At 42.1% G+C, this 14266-nt stretch overlaps 1 protein-coding gene across 1 annotated transcript in view; it reads right to left on the bottom strand.

Annotated features, from left to right (window-relative positions):
- Positions 1 to 14266, bottom strand: part of LOC117376157 (protein unc-13 homolog B-like) — a 45090-nt gene that overhangs the window by 22290 nt on the left and 8534 nt on the right. Inside the window, exons 4-13 of the mRNA XM_055224266.1 lie at positions 10664 to 10883; positions 7035 to 7262; positions 5468 to 5609; positions 4731 to 4900; positions 3754 to 3869; positions 2733 to 2896; positions 1924 to 2074; positions 1031 to 1099; positions 873 to 962; positions 51 to 188 (exon numbers count right to left, since the gene is read on the bottom strand). Of these exons, the coding sequence (XP_055080241.1) occupies positions 51 to 188; positions 873 to 962; positions 1031 to 1099; positions 1924 to 2074; positions 2733 to 2896; positions 3754 to 3869; positions 4731 to 4900; positions 5468 to 5609; positions 7035 to 7262; positions 10664 to 10883 (1488 nt within the window). The remainder of the gene's footprint in view (positions 1 to 50; positions 189 to 872; positions 963 to 1030; positions 1100 to 1923; positions 2075 to 2732; positions 2897 to 3753; positions 3870 to 4730; positions 4901 to 5467; positions 5610 to 7034; positions 7263 to 10663; positions 10884 to 14266) is intronic.

Below are 14266 nucleotides of genomic sequence, written 5' to 3'. Positions count from 1 at the left end.
TGATGCAGAGTAGATTTTCCAATTCACCAATGGATAGTGTGGGCACTGACCGTGAGTGTGACCTGGAACTGTCGGTTAAATAGGTCCACACAGTTGTTGAAGATGTACTCGTAGGTGGAGTGGAGACAGGCTTTCACACACAGTAGGACCACATGAGCTGCTCTGGGTGGGCTCTGCAGCTCCAGCACCTGCAGACAACATCCACCAGACACAGGTCTTTGGGTTATCTATATGTTAAAGGGGGAATATTGTGTAAAATCTACTTAAATCAGTTTTTGACTGTGTTATAAAATCCCTCATCATTAGCTTTGTCAAAGTTGTATTTTGGTAGATTAAAGTATGTTTGAGTAATCATACATAGATACAGTTGGCATTTGAGAGAATGCCCACTAATGGAAAGTTCAGACTCCTCCCTAAAAGAGAGAAAACATTGTATGTTTTCATTGACCTGAACGGACTGTCTCCACCATGACTCCAGAGCACGCCCCTCCAAAGACGCATTGCTGACTATATCTAGTATCATACCTTCAAGGATGGAGCACTCAGAAAATATCTGTGCTTTCTTGCAATTATTCAAAAATAGTCAGACTTTGGATCATATATCAAGTAAAAAATGTAACATAGCCACTTTTCAAAAATGAAAACATACAAAAAAATCTACTGCTAAACTTGTTACTGTTAAATGCCTCTATGAAAAGGCGGGGCCTGCAGACTACTTCTAAGCCATTTTAGATTAATGTCACCATTTACAATGAACCAAATGTAAAATAATGATAGTATAGTTTTTATTAAATACTCCAAAAAAAGTATTATGATTACCCTAACAATCACCTCATCAAAACTAAACCATCAGTGACAGCATAGGTCAGTACCTTCATCCTGAAGAAGCTGATGCTGGTGAGGAGATCCACAGTGGACTTGAGGTCATTCAGACGAGATTTGTCGCTGGCAGGGAAGTTGTTCTGGACATAAAACATTCATGAGGTTTAAAGCGCATGTTCTTGTGTGTAAGTGAGGACGCATAACTGACCCTGTACATGGAGAGGTCGATACGGAGAGAGTTGTGGAGTTGATCCAGGATCTTCACAAAGCGGTCTCTCTGAAGAACACACACAAAACAGAGTCTTTAAACAGCACTTGTACTATATCGCTGATGTTCTGCTAATGCCTCAAGCACATTCAACCAGACACGGCAGATGGTAATAGAAACTCGACCATATTTACGGCATGTCCATACTGATTGTTTCATGCAACAAATCCTTGGCGATATCACCTTTCCAATGCCTAATCTCATCTGATTTTGGAAACTAATCAGTAAACAGGATTAGGCTGATTAATACTGGGATGGGAGACCGCTGGGAATAACAGGTCTCATAGTGGAATGGCAGTGGCTCTAGCAGAAAGTGTTGTTATGTGCTTGGGCAAGGCACTTTCCCGACCTTGCAACCCATGTTGATGTGTACTCAGGTGTATGAGTGTATGAATGAGTATGTTGGCGAGAGTGCATGCAAGACCAATTAGCATTTGGCAACAATCCAGTGTGCTCACAACATGTATCTCATGTATGTTCATTAAGGTCATTTTACACATGTTAGTGTGCTCTGTGGAGCAGTGCTCTTGGAGCAAATGCTCTTTTACGCCGAATTAACTAGTGGCAGTGAAAACCACCTGACTGTCCCAAATAAACAAAATAATAAAGTTTGGTATTAAGTAGAGATTAATGACAAGAACATAGGTAGTAATTTATAAGAAAAAAGAAAAATATTAATATTGGTTTTATAACATCATTAACACCTTCATTTTCTGACCTGGTTTGTTCATATTCTGGATTGCATTTGTAAACTTTTACATTTTACAAATTTATGGTTTAATTAATATCAAATAAATATATTAATAACTAATTGTGAGGAGCCTGTGACTCACCCCAAAATTACAGGCAGCGATTCTCGTGGGAGCGGGTACGTTGGTTAAGGCAGTGGGGTGGGCGTAGAAGGCATTGATGTTGGCCAAAAGGGCGCTCATGACCGCAGGAACCCCCGACAGCATGTACTTGGACGAAAGGCACAAGAAGTGTCTAAGGGAACAACAACAATACCACCTGTAGAACCTCCATATCTCCGATCTCATGTCTGGATCCCTGGCTGGACCCTTATATGTCACCACATTTATATATACACCAGGAAAATCCAATCTCTGTCCTAGTCTAATTTAAACAGGATTTCCAAAATACATCTAATTCAAAATGAGACTGTATAATCCCTCATTCCACCAGGTGTGGTCCAATTTAGAGAAAGTTTCGAAGGTGGTCATTTCAACAATGTTTTTGCAAATCAAGCTGTTTCGGCTCCCATCTAGACGCCATTTTCTATTTGATGCTGCTGGTTTGAGACAGTGGGCTCTATACTATACTGCCCTGCCCTTGTTTACTAGATAATCTCATGATGGGGCATATGACTTGTGAGCAGTGCATTTCCTTATCTAAAAATGAAATGCTCAAGGTAAATGAGATACCCCTTATCTACACGTTATCTTTTTTATTAGCAATTACGGCAACATTTGTTAGCGCTAATGCTAAATTACAAGATGTCAATGAATGTTTCTTAGCCCCAGTCTGCTGCTAAGATTGGTTTGACCAGTTCTCTGGTGAAATCAGACAAAATTCGTGTCCATGTGCATGTAAACGTACAGGGTGACTGTCAGGGTGTAGCAGTGGTTTAGTACACGTCACTTACGTCATGGCTTGGTAGATAAACTCGATACCATAGCGTAAGGCAAACTCATCCACGATCTCCTGCTGCACCTCCTCAAAGTAGACCCTCCATGCCTCATCTCCATGAGCCACAGGAAACCTCAGCACACTGCCACCCTCCAAGCGCATGCAGTAGTGGAACATGTTCTGAAGTGCAGGTCAAATCCATGTGTTAGTGTAGAGCAGGTCATAAGCAAACACAAACTCAAGTCCCAAAACACCACACTCAACAGTTGCATGAGAAAGTCCTTTGCGTCCCAGGTCATTAGACTTCACAATCTTTAGCACATCCAAGACTATTAAACCTGTTTCTAACAGTTATGTCTATTTTAAAGGGACACCAAGCAACTTTAACTTGGATGATTCCATGAAAATAGAAAGTTAAAAGCATACGTCAGATCATTCTCCATGGAGATGGATTTCCTTGGAGGAGGTCAAGTAAGAGTCAGGTTTAGGGAGAAGCCACAGAGTGCAATAAAACATTTTTTTAAAGTTAAAAGTTTAGTTACACAATGGGGTTTTAAAAATACCATCCATAAGTTTGATTTCATCCCTACCCCCTTGCCCTCACCTGGCCTTTGTTCAAGCTTACCTGTGCGCTCTGCTCTTCTTCTGTCAGACCAAAGCTAGCACACTATGAGGCAGCAGTAATGCAGATGGCATCTAGTGTTCATATATGAAAGTGCAACATGACCGGGCTGGCCAGTGTAATTACAGATGGTAGCTTTAAGATTTAGCTACGTAATTCATAATGTCGTTCAGTGTGAGTGAAGGCAGCTGAACAATATGAAATTTGTGGGATTAATAACATTTATCTATCTATCTATCTATCTATCTATCTATCTATCTATCTATCTATCTATCTATCTATCTATCTATCTATCTATCTATATATATATATATATATATATATATATATATATATATATATATATATATATATATATATATATATAATCAAGTCAAATAAATTACATTAAAACCAGTTGTGGAAATCTAGTTACCTCATGTAGACAGGTGTACTGGACATGGTACGGTGCCCCCTTCTGCTCCCCCTCAATCTCCACACTGATCTGTAGGCGAATAGCCCCGGATACAGCTGACCGGTCTGTCCTTTTCTCTATAAAGACATACAAAGTCAAGACCTGGTCCCACTGGCACTGCACACCCCTCAGAGACCCTGCCCTTCAGGACCCTGTCCCTCAAGACCTCGCCCTCTCACACTGCCCACTCAGAAAATCCAACTCCTCACCATGTCCTGCCCCTTCATATAGCCCATAGCCCATAGCCCACAAAATCCCTCCCCCTCTCACAGCCATGACAAGAGTGTACTCATATGTGCTCCACCCCAGCACCCCTCCCTCGCCATTTGTTTCTACTTGCAGAAAGTGCGATAAACACAAAGTCCTCGCTTATTTCAATAAGATGGTGACTTAAACATTTCTTCATTAACTGTGCTCATTTGTATTTGCACATTTTAAATCAACACTTAAGCTGTAAAACAGCTATACCTGACTTCCTTGTTCACTCTCCCCCTCGCCGTTTCACATGTCATAATGCCAAGCCCATATTGGCCATAAAGAGAAGTTTAGAGGGCATTTCTTACTAAATACATATTAATTTCTATGTAAATTAAAAGTAAATGAGTGTCATGGTGTTTGCAGCTGGAGAAGAAATTTGGCTGCTTAAGAACGCTTTGTGGATCTGGTGCAGAGTTCTCACAGCATCTTCTACAAGTTACAGTTTTTTTTTTAGAAAACATTCATGCCACATGTCTATCTCTCCACACAGTCCCAACCCTCACACAAAGCCCCCCCCCCCCCCCACTACAGGCACAGCCCCATCGCAAAAGTCCACCCCCCCTCAAAGTCCCACCCCTAGCACAGACAGTCATACCCACAGAGTATCAAACGTCCATCTCTCCACCTAGTCCCACCCCCACACAAGGCACTGTCCCTCAGTGCAGACCCAGCTTCCGTACCTAGGGTGTACCACACATCCATCTCTCCACTCAGCGTGCGCACTTCGATGATGCTCTGACCCAAAAAGTCATCGGACTCTCTCTTCAGACGCTGTTTGACTCTGGATCTGATGTCATCATCCTCGTCCCACACCCGCAGCCGGATGCGCTCGGATGAGTTATGGCACTCACTAGACACAGCAAAACAATACAATTATACAACAGCTGCATGAGAAAGTGGTTTTCCCTTATGTCAGTCTCCAATTTCTAGTCTGTATTAGGGGTGTGACAAATGTTTTCATTCTCGTGAAAAGTTTATTATTACAGGCTGCTGTATAAACATATCACTATTGTTTTTTTATGGCTATATGTTACTATTTAGGCAGCGCTGACATTTTGTTGCTGATTTGAAAAAAGTACGCTTGTTTATGTAACACGCATGAATAAAATACAAATTATTAAAGTAAGCTTTAAAGTTGTGCATTCAGTGGTTTGAAGGAGTTAGGGTTAGGGTTATTATAATGCACAACTTAAAGATGAATGCATTATTGCCACATTATATTACTTATATTACTGGTAATGTCAGTCATTTATTTTGTATGGCAAAATATTGCGAGGGATCCAGTGATTCTCAACCCTAATCTCTATGTATGAAAAACATGATGAAAGCACATTTGATAACACTTATTCACAGCCTTATTCCAGGATGCTGTGCCTTGGTTAGGGCCTGTCACACTGTGTCCACTCCTTAAACTCACAAGTGGAACTGCTCCTCCCACACTGGGTTGAGGTTTCCGTAGATGGTTTTGGTCCTCTTCTTGGTCTTGCCCACTTGGATGGTGACATAGGGGTCACTGGCTCCGCTGCGATCTTTGGCCTGGAGCCCCTGTGCACTGACCACTGAAAGAGCAGGCAGAAACAGGCAAGGCTGATTGATCATATGTTGACAGAGTGGAAAAAGGCATTAATTATATTTAAACATGAAAAACAGGACTAGCTCAAACAGTTTGCAGTAATCTAAAGTTATTCCTCACTTACCAACCAAATTATTCACAGTAATGAGTGCTTTTCGCAGCTTTCAGAGACCAGAGCAGAGTTTTGCTGTGTTGTCACGATACTAAAATTTCAAACTCAATATCGATACTAAGGAATATACTCGATACCAATTCCATACCACTATGATAATAAATCTTTCACATTTTATTTAGACAGTAAAATGTGATTTTCAACCTTAAATCATAGTACCGTACTTAAAAAAAAAAAATAAAAAATTACTATGTGACCTTATATCTGTGTAATCCCTGAGTCATCCAGGTAAGTTCCATAGTGATCCATGGGTGTACACTACAGACGTGCGGGTCGGGCCTTTTTCCATTCCATGGGTTCCGCATTTCTGATGAAGTATGGCCCAACCCCGCACAACAGAACCTATTTGTACAACCCTGCCTGACGCGCACCCACACTTACTAAAGACACTGAAAAAAATGCAGCTTTAATTTAGCGAAAAACATGCTTGACAATAACTCATCTTCCATCTTGAAATCGCTTGTTTTTATCTCCGTTTACTGTGACAAATGGTTGTAACTGGTTAATATGGCATGCATGGGTGCTGCTCAAATGGGGTGTGGTGGTGTCAGGTTATAGGTAAATTGCTCTGGTTATGTGCTTACATAAACTTTATGATCAAACATCAATCAAACATAGGCCAATGTACATGAATCATAGTTTGTTTTAAAATATTCTATAGGCTATAGTAATAATCGTCTACATATTTTTCTTATGTGAAAAAATGCTCCAACCTGCCCCGCAATAAATACATTTTTTTCCCAGCCTGCCTCAACCAGATCCCCAACTCTAGTATATATTTGTTCTGATACAGCTCAAGATCATTCTAAAGCTGTTCAGGAAAAGGTCACTTGTGTCCTGTGAATATGACTTTTTTAGTCCTGCTCAAATAATATCTAGTTTCGAAAGTAGTTTTAGCATCAAAGAGTATCTAATTTCTGATACTTTCAACAACCTTATGTAACAGTAATCCTAACAATAACTAGCATGCTAACAGTGCACTTTCTGTTCTTCAGAGAGAACACAGCACACTTTTTTTTCTTTTTTTTTTTTACCTCTGCGTATATGAAAAATCTGTACTGGGGCAAGAAAAAAATTGCTCAAATACATAGAATACAATACAAAAGGATCTTTAAATAGGGTCAACAACTGCAAAAAAAATAAAAAATCAAACTGTGAAATATAGAATTATTGTTCAAATGCAGAGGACTAATCACCAACATAGAACAAAACTTGAAGTGACGGAGATGATCCACTGACCAGTGATGGCGAGCTTGGCAGCCCACTTGGAGGTGCCATCCAGGACACTCTGCTTGGCCCCCTTGATCTGCTGAGCGTGGACCGTCTTCGAGATGTTAAAGACCTTTCGGATCTCCTCAAAGATCTCTGGCTTGTTCCTCTCGCGGATTTTCATCCTGTCCTTCATGGCTGTGATGATGTGGTGGGTGCGGTCCTCGGCCCCACTCTTGGAGCTTTTCTCTGCTGCTCCTGCAAAAGAACACAGGTCAAACACAGTCTTAGAAAACATGTCTATTTGCTGGACTAATAAGAGTAAACACCTCAGCACAAGACTTAAAGGGCCCTTATTACACTTTCTTCTGAGCTATGTTATGTTTCCTCATCACAAACATAGCTATTGTTATGTTTTCTTTCATTCACACATGTTTAAATACACAAGGCCTGCATATTTAGGCTGAGTTCTTCTCTCAAACAGAAAACACTGTTCTATCTTGTGATGTCATGTGGTAATACAAGACAAGCCCCACTGTGTTTTTAAGCTCAATACACATTCACTAGAATCATTTGGATAATTTCAGCCCTGGAATTGCCCATCTCCACTGACTCAAAGGAGCTGTTAACTTGAAAACTACCTCTTCCTGACATCTTAAGGTAGCATTTGTGCTTTGGAGATGTAGACAGACTAATAATGCAGTGTTAATAAAACATGTGTAAATGAAACAAAACACAACTCTAGGTATGTTTTAATGAGTTGACAATATTCTAACATGGCTTAAAGATCACAGGAATCAATTTTGCATAATATAGGACCTTTAAATGTTCCTGTCTGTTTATTGTCCAGTGTATTTGAATGCCTCTGTTTGAGTGCACTGTATACAGAAAGCAGAAATGAATACAAACAGCAGTTATGAAGGTGTGCCACTTACATTCGGAACAAAATGTCTTAACATTTCACCTTAGTTAATTTGTGCAGAATGATAAATGATAATGAACCATGTTAGGCCCACCACACACTAGAGGATAATTTGCCCGATTTAGGACCCAATTTGCTTCTCCCTGATTTCGGGGAGGCGTGACCTGACTTTGGATCCTTGTATGCTATTTTGCATCCGCTGAGCTCCTCATGTGTGCGGTGTCCGAGTGAGTCTGAGCTGCTCTTTCATATCAGGGCTGCAGACTAACGATTTGAGTTGGGTGTTATTACTCACCTGTCATGATGCCTGTTTTTCTTGTCCTCCTGTGCTGTGTTCCCCCCTCCCTCACCTGCCTGTCTCTGGAGCTGGGCGGAGTCCTGCTCCGCCTGCGCACACCTGAAGCCCATCAACGCAATCAACACCACCTGCTGTGGATAAGAGGAGCGAGGACCAGACACTCGGCGCCGGAACGTCCGCGTGTCACACATGAATACTACTGCCTGGCTTTGTATCTTGGTTTTTGTGAACTTTTTGCCTCATTGGGATTTTTCGCTTTCCCCAGATCTCCGCCCGAGTACCAGCTCCGGAAACCCTGCTCCTGCACCTTCTCGCCATCCCTGGTATGGTCTCCAGTTATCCTCACCCTGCACTCGTGACCCTTCCTTGTCACGGACCCGCACCCACACGCCCCAGCACCCTTGGATTCACGGACTATGTTGACTAGTGCACTAACCTTGAAATATCCTTGCTTCCCGGCCCTGTGGATTTATGAACTCTAATCCTGAGCATTTTGTGAATAAAATTCTGTTAAACCTTCGTGAGTTGCGCAATTTTGGTCCTTCCATCTTACTGGTTACGACATCACCTCAGTTCAGTGTAGTTTATTACCAGTGATTCTCTTCATGTCTGTGGTCTGCGTTTTTTGTACCGTGTTTAAGAATTTAAAATCCTGTAGTGTGGGGTGAGCATTACTTGGTGCCAGTTTCTCTTTCATGCGGATATTCCCTGTCATTAGTGACTGTTAATTTGGGCATTTATTTCCTTTCTATTTATTAAGAGGTTTTCTGGGCCAACTAAGGCCAGTAATTCATATTGCGTCAATTTATAGTCTGATATATGATCCAGCTAACCTTTCAGTATCAGCACCCATATCTGATACCAGTATTGGATTGGTGCATCCCTACAGTTAATATGTTAACAGAGTTTGGTGAGTAGGGTCACGCATTAATATTGTGTCAAGTGCATCCTCACCAAACCTCATGACATTCTCTGCCCATTTCTACAGTGCAATTGCTTGGCTAACATGTTTATTACATAAAATTTTATAATTTATGTGTTCTCCTCAATTTATAATACGGTATTAACATGGCAAGCCCATGTAATGTAATTATTTTATATCCATCTTACATAAAATGAAATGAAGTTCCATGACAGAGGTGCGGTTCTAGACCTTGGCTTTAGATTAACTTTAGAAAAGGACTGCAGAGACCAGCCCCCGTCCAGAGCCTCATCTCACCCAGCCATCACTGCATCGTACTGCGTCTCACTTGTACATTCACAAAGACATCCTCCACTTGGCTTCTTGCCTCTTTTGCATTTCATCTAATATATACTTGTAATCTACATTATGTTGTGGTGTGGTCCTTGCTAATGAAATTAACCACAAATCATGTCACAACCTCAGACCAATTCAACCTTAAATTTAGAGGGTCTATTATGCAAAATCGACATTTTGAGCTTTCTACCATGTTAAAACATTGCCCCCTCATCAAAAACATGCCTGAATACTGACTGGCCGGACATGTCTGTAGTTGACCAAGAATTTCTTTAGTCATCTACTGCCCTTCAGTGGAGATGTTATTGCTTTTACCTGAAATGTTCCACAGTATTGCATCAACTTTTCTATCTTGCATTTTTAAGCACTTGTTTTTATTGCTTAAAAGCAACAAGCATTCTAACTGAGTGAGGTCATTTCTCCATGGAGTTGACCTATAACTTGGCCTGGTGCCATATTGTGGGACATTCCAGTCAAAGCAATAATAATTCAATGGAGACAAGCAGACGGCAGACTCTAGCAGAAAAGTTATATAGTGGACTTTTAAAGTTGTTTTTTGTTTCATTCACACATGTTTGAGTAATTCTACATTATTAGGTTGTCTGCGTCTCCAAAACCCAAAATGATTTACCTTGTGATGCCATGAGGTGGTAGTTTTTAAGTTCATAGCTATTTTAGCCTCAATTTAAGGCTAATTTAATTTAATTTAAGGCTCTACTCTACAATGCAATAGAATAACCTTAAGTTGTTGTCTTTTTGCAAAAAAAAAAAAAAAGTTAAATTGAGATAGCCACAAAAAGTCCACAATAGCTTCTGATGCACCAAGAAATGAAGAATACTCAACAAGGCTTGAGCAATTCCAGGGCTGCAAATTAGTCTAGTAAAGGTTTATGGAGTTTAAAAACACAGTGGACTGCTTTTTATAGTACCACTTAATGACATCACAAGGTGGAACCCAGTGTTTTCAGTCTGAGAAAAAAACTCAGCCTAAATATGCAGGATTTTTGTGTTAAACAACAATGAAACAAAACACAACTCCAGGTATGTTTGTGATGAGGATACAATATTCCAACATTAGCACAATATAGGCTGTTAAATAAATGTTATGTTTTCCAATTATGAGGTGATAATTAGTATCCTGAAAACGCCTTTACAAAATGCTTTTAACACAATTGACTCACTCTGCAGACAGTCTGCGTTGAGTAGCTCTCGGCACTTGTCATGCACTTTGACCCCACACTCAGCGCAGCGCATGCCCTGCCTAGCCAAACCCCACAGCAGCCCCTCACACTCGTGGCAGTAGGTGGGCGTGGTCGCTGTCCACACCTCAAAGCGGTGTGGCATGGTGCAGGAGACCGGGTAGATCAGAGCCTGCAGAGTCTTCTTGTACACGTGGGCTTTCTATAAGGGCAGAACACAACACAGTCAGCTAGGCAAGACAAGAGGTGGATAGATTATCCAAAAAAGTAGAGATTAACGTTCATTTAGAATAATATTACCTGAGTAATTACAAGAAATTACCCAAATAAGAGTAAAGACGTATTTGAGAAAAGTACTACTCCTGTAAGGGCAACTTAAAGAGTGTTATGGCATTCTTTAGCATAAATCTTTATTTGTATTATTATGGATCATTTTGACCTAACCTTCATAATACTATCTGTTATGTTGTTATGTCCTTTTGTGTCTGGCGTCAAAGCCGCTTCGATTAGACCAAACTGGCAAGATTGTTTTGGTGGTATAAATACTCTGTATTATTTACATTTGTCAGCTGAGGGCGAGACGACACAGTTAGGGACACAGCTCTTTGACAATTGTGCACAATTGATTCAATAAACCAGACCTTTGATTCAAGACAACTTCTCTGTTTATTTTTATATCTTTAAGACTTTTTGACTATTAGAAATTCCACAACAATTTGGCGTTGTCGGCATGCCCTTTCGTCCGGTTCTTTTTTCTGCGACAGTGATCCAGCGGCTGGCCACCCGGGGAGAGCACTCCCTTCCTGCCTCATCTCTGTCTTTGAGTGAGAGGGCTGCATCGCTCTCGCTGGAAAACGCCGGCGCTAAGGCCTCGAATCTGAGCTACTAGAAGTTGTGGTGAGTTGTCTTGTTTCAAGGGGGCTGTCTCGCTTGGGGGAAAAGGGAAAAAAAAAAAAAAAAAAAAAAAGGGGGAAACTAGGATACTGAAACACTAATACTAACACTTTAAATTGAAAAAAAAACAAAAACCTTTCCATTACTTGCTGTGCCCTGGTGTGACCTCCACTCTGGTATCTAGCTGTTATTGCGAGCGCGCTGGCTGGGATTGAAGGCTCACCGTATTGGTTCAATTCTGTCATTCTGAAGGTAGAAGACGTCGGACGACATTTATTCTAATAAATTTAGTCCTTGATGCGCCTCGCATGAATGAGGACTTGTCAATAGGAGGGTTGAGCAAAGCCTACCGTATTCCTAAATTGTGTGTTCTGGGCTGAAATTGTCGCAGTAACGTGGGTATTTATGAATACGGAGAGGAGACGAAAATAACGTCTAGTAAAAAATTCACCCTACGGACGCGTAGAGGTTGGTATTCAGCGCGCTGACCATTTTAGAGAAAATGGGAAAGAACCAATCCAGGAGCGAGGCTCAGCGGACCCCAGAGTCTGCAGTCACTGCAGCCATGCGCAGCAAGTATGGTCAAGGTTGTCTTGATTATTTGCATATTTGGTCAAAAGAACATGGGTTTCCTGAGAGTGGGTCTTTTAGCTTGAACCAACTGAATAAACTTAAAGCAAGTTTTGAAAAGGAAAGAGAGAAACTAATGCAGGCTAAGAGGGTTCCTACTGCAAAATTACGAATGATAAATGATCAGGAGAAATGTCTGAGTGTGTGGATGAATGAGGCAGAAAGGCGTGATCGTAAGAAAATTTGCAAACAGGCAGCACATGCCAACACTGAGATAAAGAATGAATGTGAAAAAGGGAGTAAATGGGAAGGTCCCAAGTGGGAAAACAAGAATATGTGCGATAGTAGGACGGGGCCGGATGGTCCGCCAATTTATTCACCCAGAAATCCTTTTACTCAAACATATACACCTGCAAACAACAGTGGATCCAGCACACTCACACAAGTACACAATGTTAAAGAACGAGTTACTGCTGTTGATTCTCGTCTCTATCCAGATCTGAGCACCCTTTCTGCTGTGCACATCAACCTGACCTCGACCTCTGCCGCCTGTCAGCCGAGCCCAGCAGCCTAAATCAGAAGAGGACGAGGAAGACCCACCACCACCACCTAAAGCTAAACCCAGACTGACCAGGACGACACCAGTGGCTTTGCGCAGCACCGCAAAAACAGCCGGCACATCCAGCTCATTTCCTATGGTGGAGGCTGTCGGTCCGGATGGTCCTGTGTTTGTGTATCGACCTTGGGGCACGGACGAGGTGGAAAATAACGCACGCACCCTGCCCGATCCTGTAATGAATGGAACCAGATTTGCAACTGAGTTTTGTGCCTTTTATGAGGAGTTCCGTCCATCGGGACGAGAATGCAGAAAGATACTGTCGAATTTGATGAAAGCAAGCGATATAACGAAAATCAGAGACCATTTCCCAGACTCAGACATGCATGCCTCCGAACCGCGCTTCAAGGACAATTACGAGTACATCCAGGCCATGGAGGGCTTGTGCAAGGCCATTGAAACTGCTTTCCCTGCCAAAATCAACATGCTTGCTGTGACAGCGTGCAAACAGAAACCAGATGAGGACACTGACCAATTCATACATTGCTTGATTGAGACTTTTACTGTTAACAGTGGCTTCTCTGACGTTGACCCTGTTCAAAAACGTGCATTTAATATCCACATCTGCCATGCCATTCGTAGAGGCCTGATCCCAGAGGTCGCTGCTGCCGTGGACAAAACTTATGTGGGTGGACTTGAGGAACCAGACTTGGATGAGTTGCGTAAGCATGCACGCCACGCTTACCTGACCTACCAAGAGAAGCTACAGGCCAAAGAGGCCAAAAGAGACAAAGACGCTTTCAATGCCACAATGACACTATTCTCACAGGCCCGGGGACAACGTCAATTCTTTCCCCGCCGTGGGCGAGGCCGCGGGAGATCTGGGTTTGACAACAGAGATGGACGTAGACGTCAAACCTGGTACGGTCAAGATGTCTGTTATATCTGTGGCCAGAGTGGACATTTTGCTCGTGAATGCCCGGAGGGGCCACAGTCAGAGGGGCCTGCTGACCGCCGTGATGAGCGTGGCCGCTTCGACAGGGCACCACGAGATGACCGATACCGATCTTCAGACTGACTAGACGGCGCGGAGGCGGGGGATGGACTTGACTGCACCGGAGAAATGGCCTTACCACACCCACCACGAGATGGTAACATGCACCAGACAACACACACACCTGAGAACACTTCATTTGGAGCACAGGGGACAATTGGCATGTATGCACAACTATCACAGAATCATGATAAATTTCCCGAGTACACTTTAATTGTTAATGGTGATCAAATTAAATTTCTAGTGGACTCTGGGGCTACGCATTCCGTAGTACGAACTTCAGCTCTCTCACATGTGCCCCGAATGAGTGGTCGGTATACTTTTTCTCAAGCAGCATCTGGTAACACAACAAGAGAACGTTTCACTTCTCCTTTGCATTGTTCTGACTCTGAGGGCAATTCATTTAGGCACTCCTTTCTCTATTCTCCACTATGTCCTGTGAATCTACTTGGACGCGATTTGATGTGCAAATTGAGCCTTTGTCTAGTTTCCACACCAAACGGTCTGCAAG

The sequence above is a fragment of the Periophthalmus magnuspinnatus genome, chromosome 9 (genome assembly GCF_009829125.3).
Source record: "Periophthalmus magnuspinnatus isolate fPerMag1 chromosome 9, fPerMag1.2.pri, whole genome shotgun sequence".
NCBI classification, from domain to species: domain Eukaryota; kingdom Metazoa; phylum Chordata; class Actinopteri; order Gobiiformes; family Gobiidae; genus Periophthalmus; species Periophthalmus magnuspinnatus.
The sequence above is the reverse complement of the archived record's forward strand: the minus strand, read 5'-3'. Positions and strand labels throughout refer to the sequence as shown.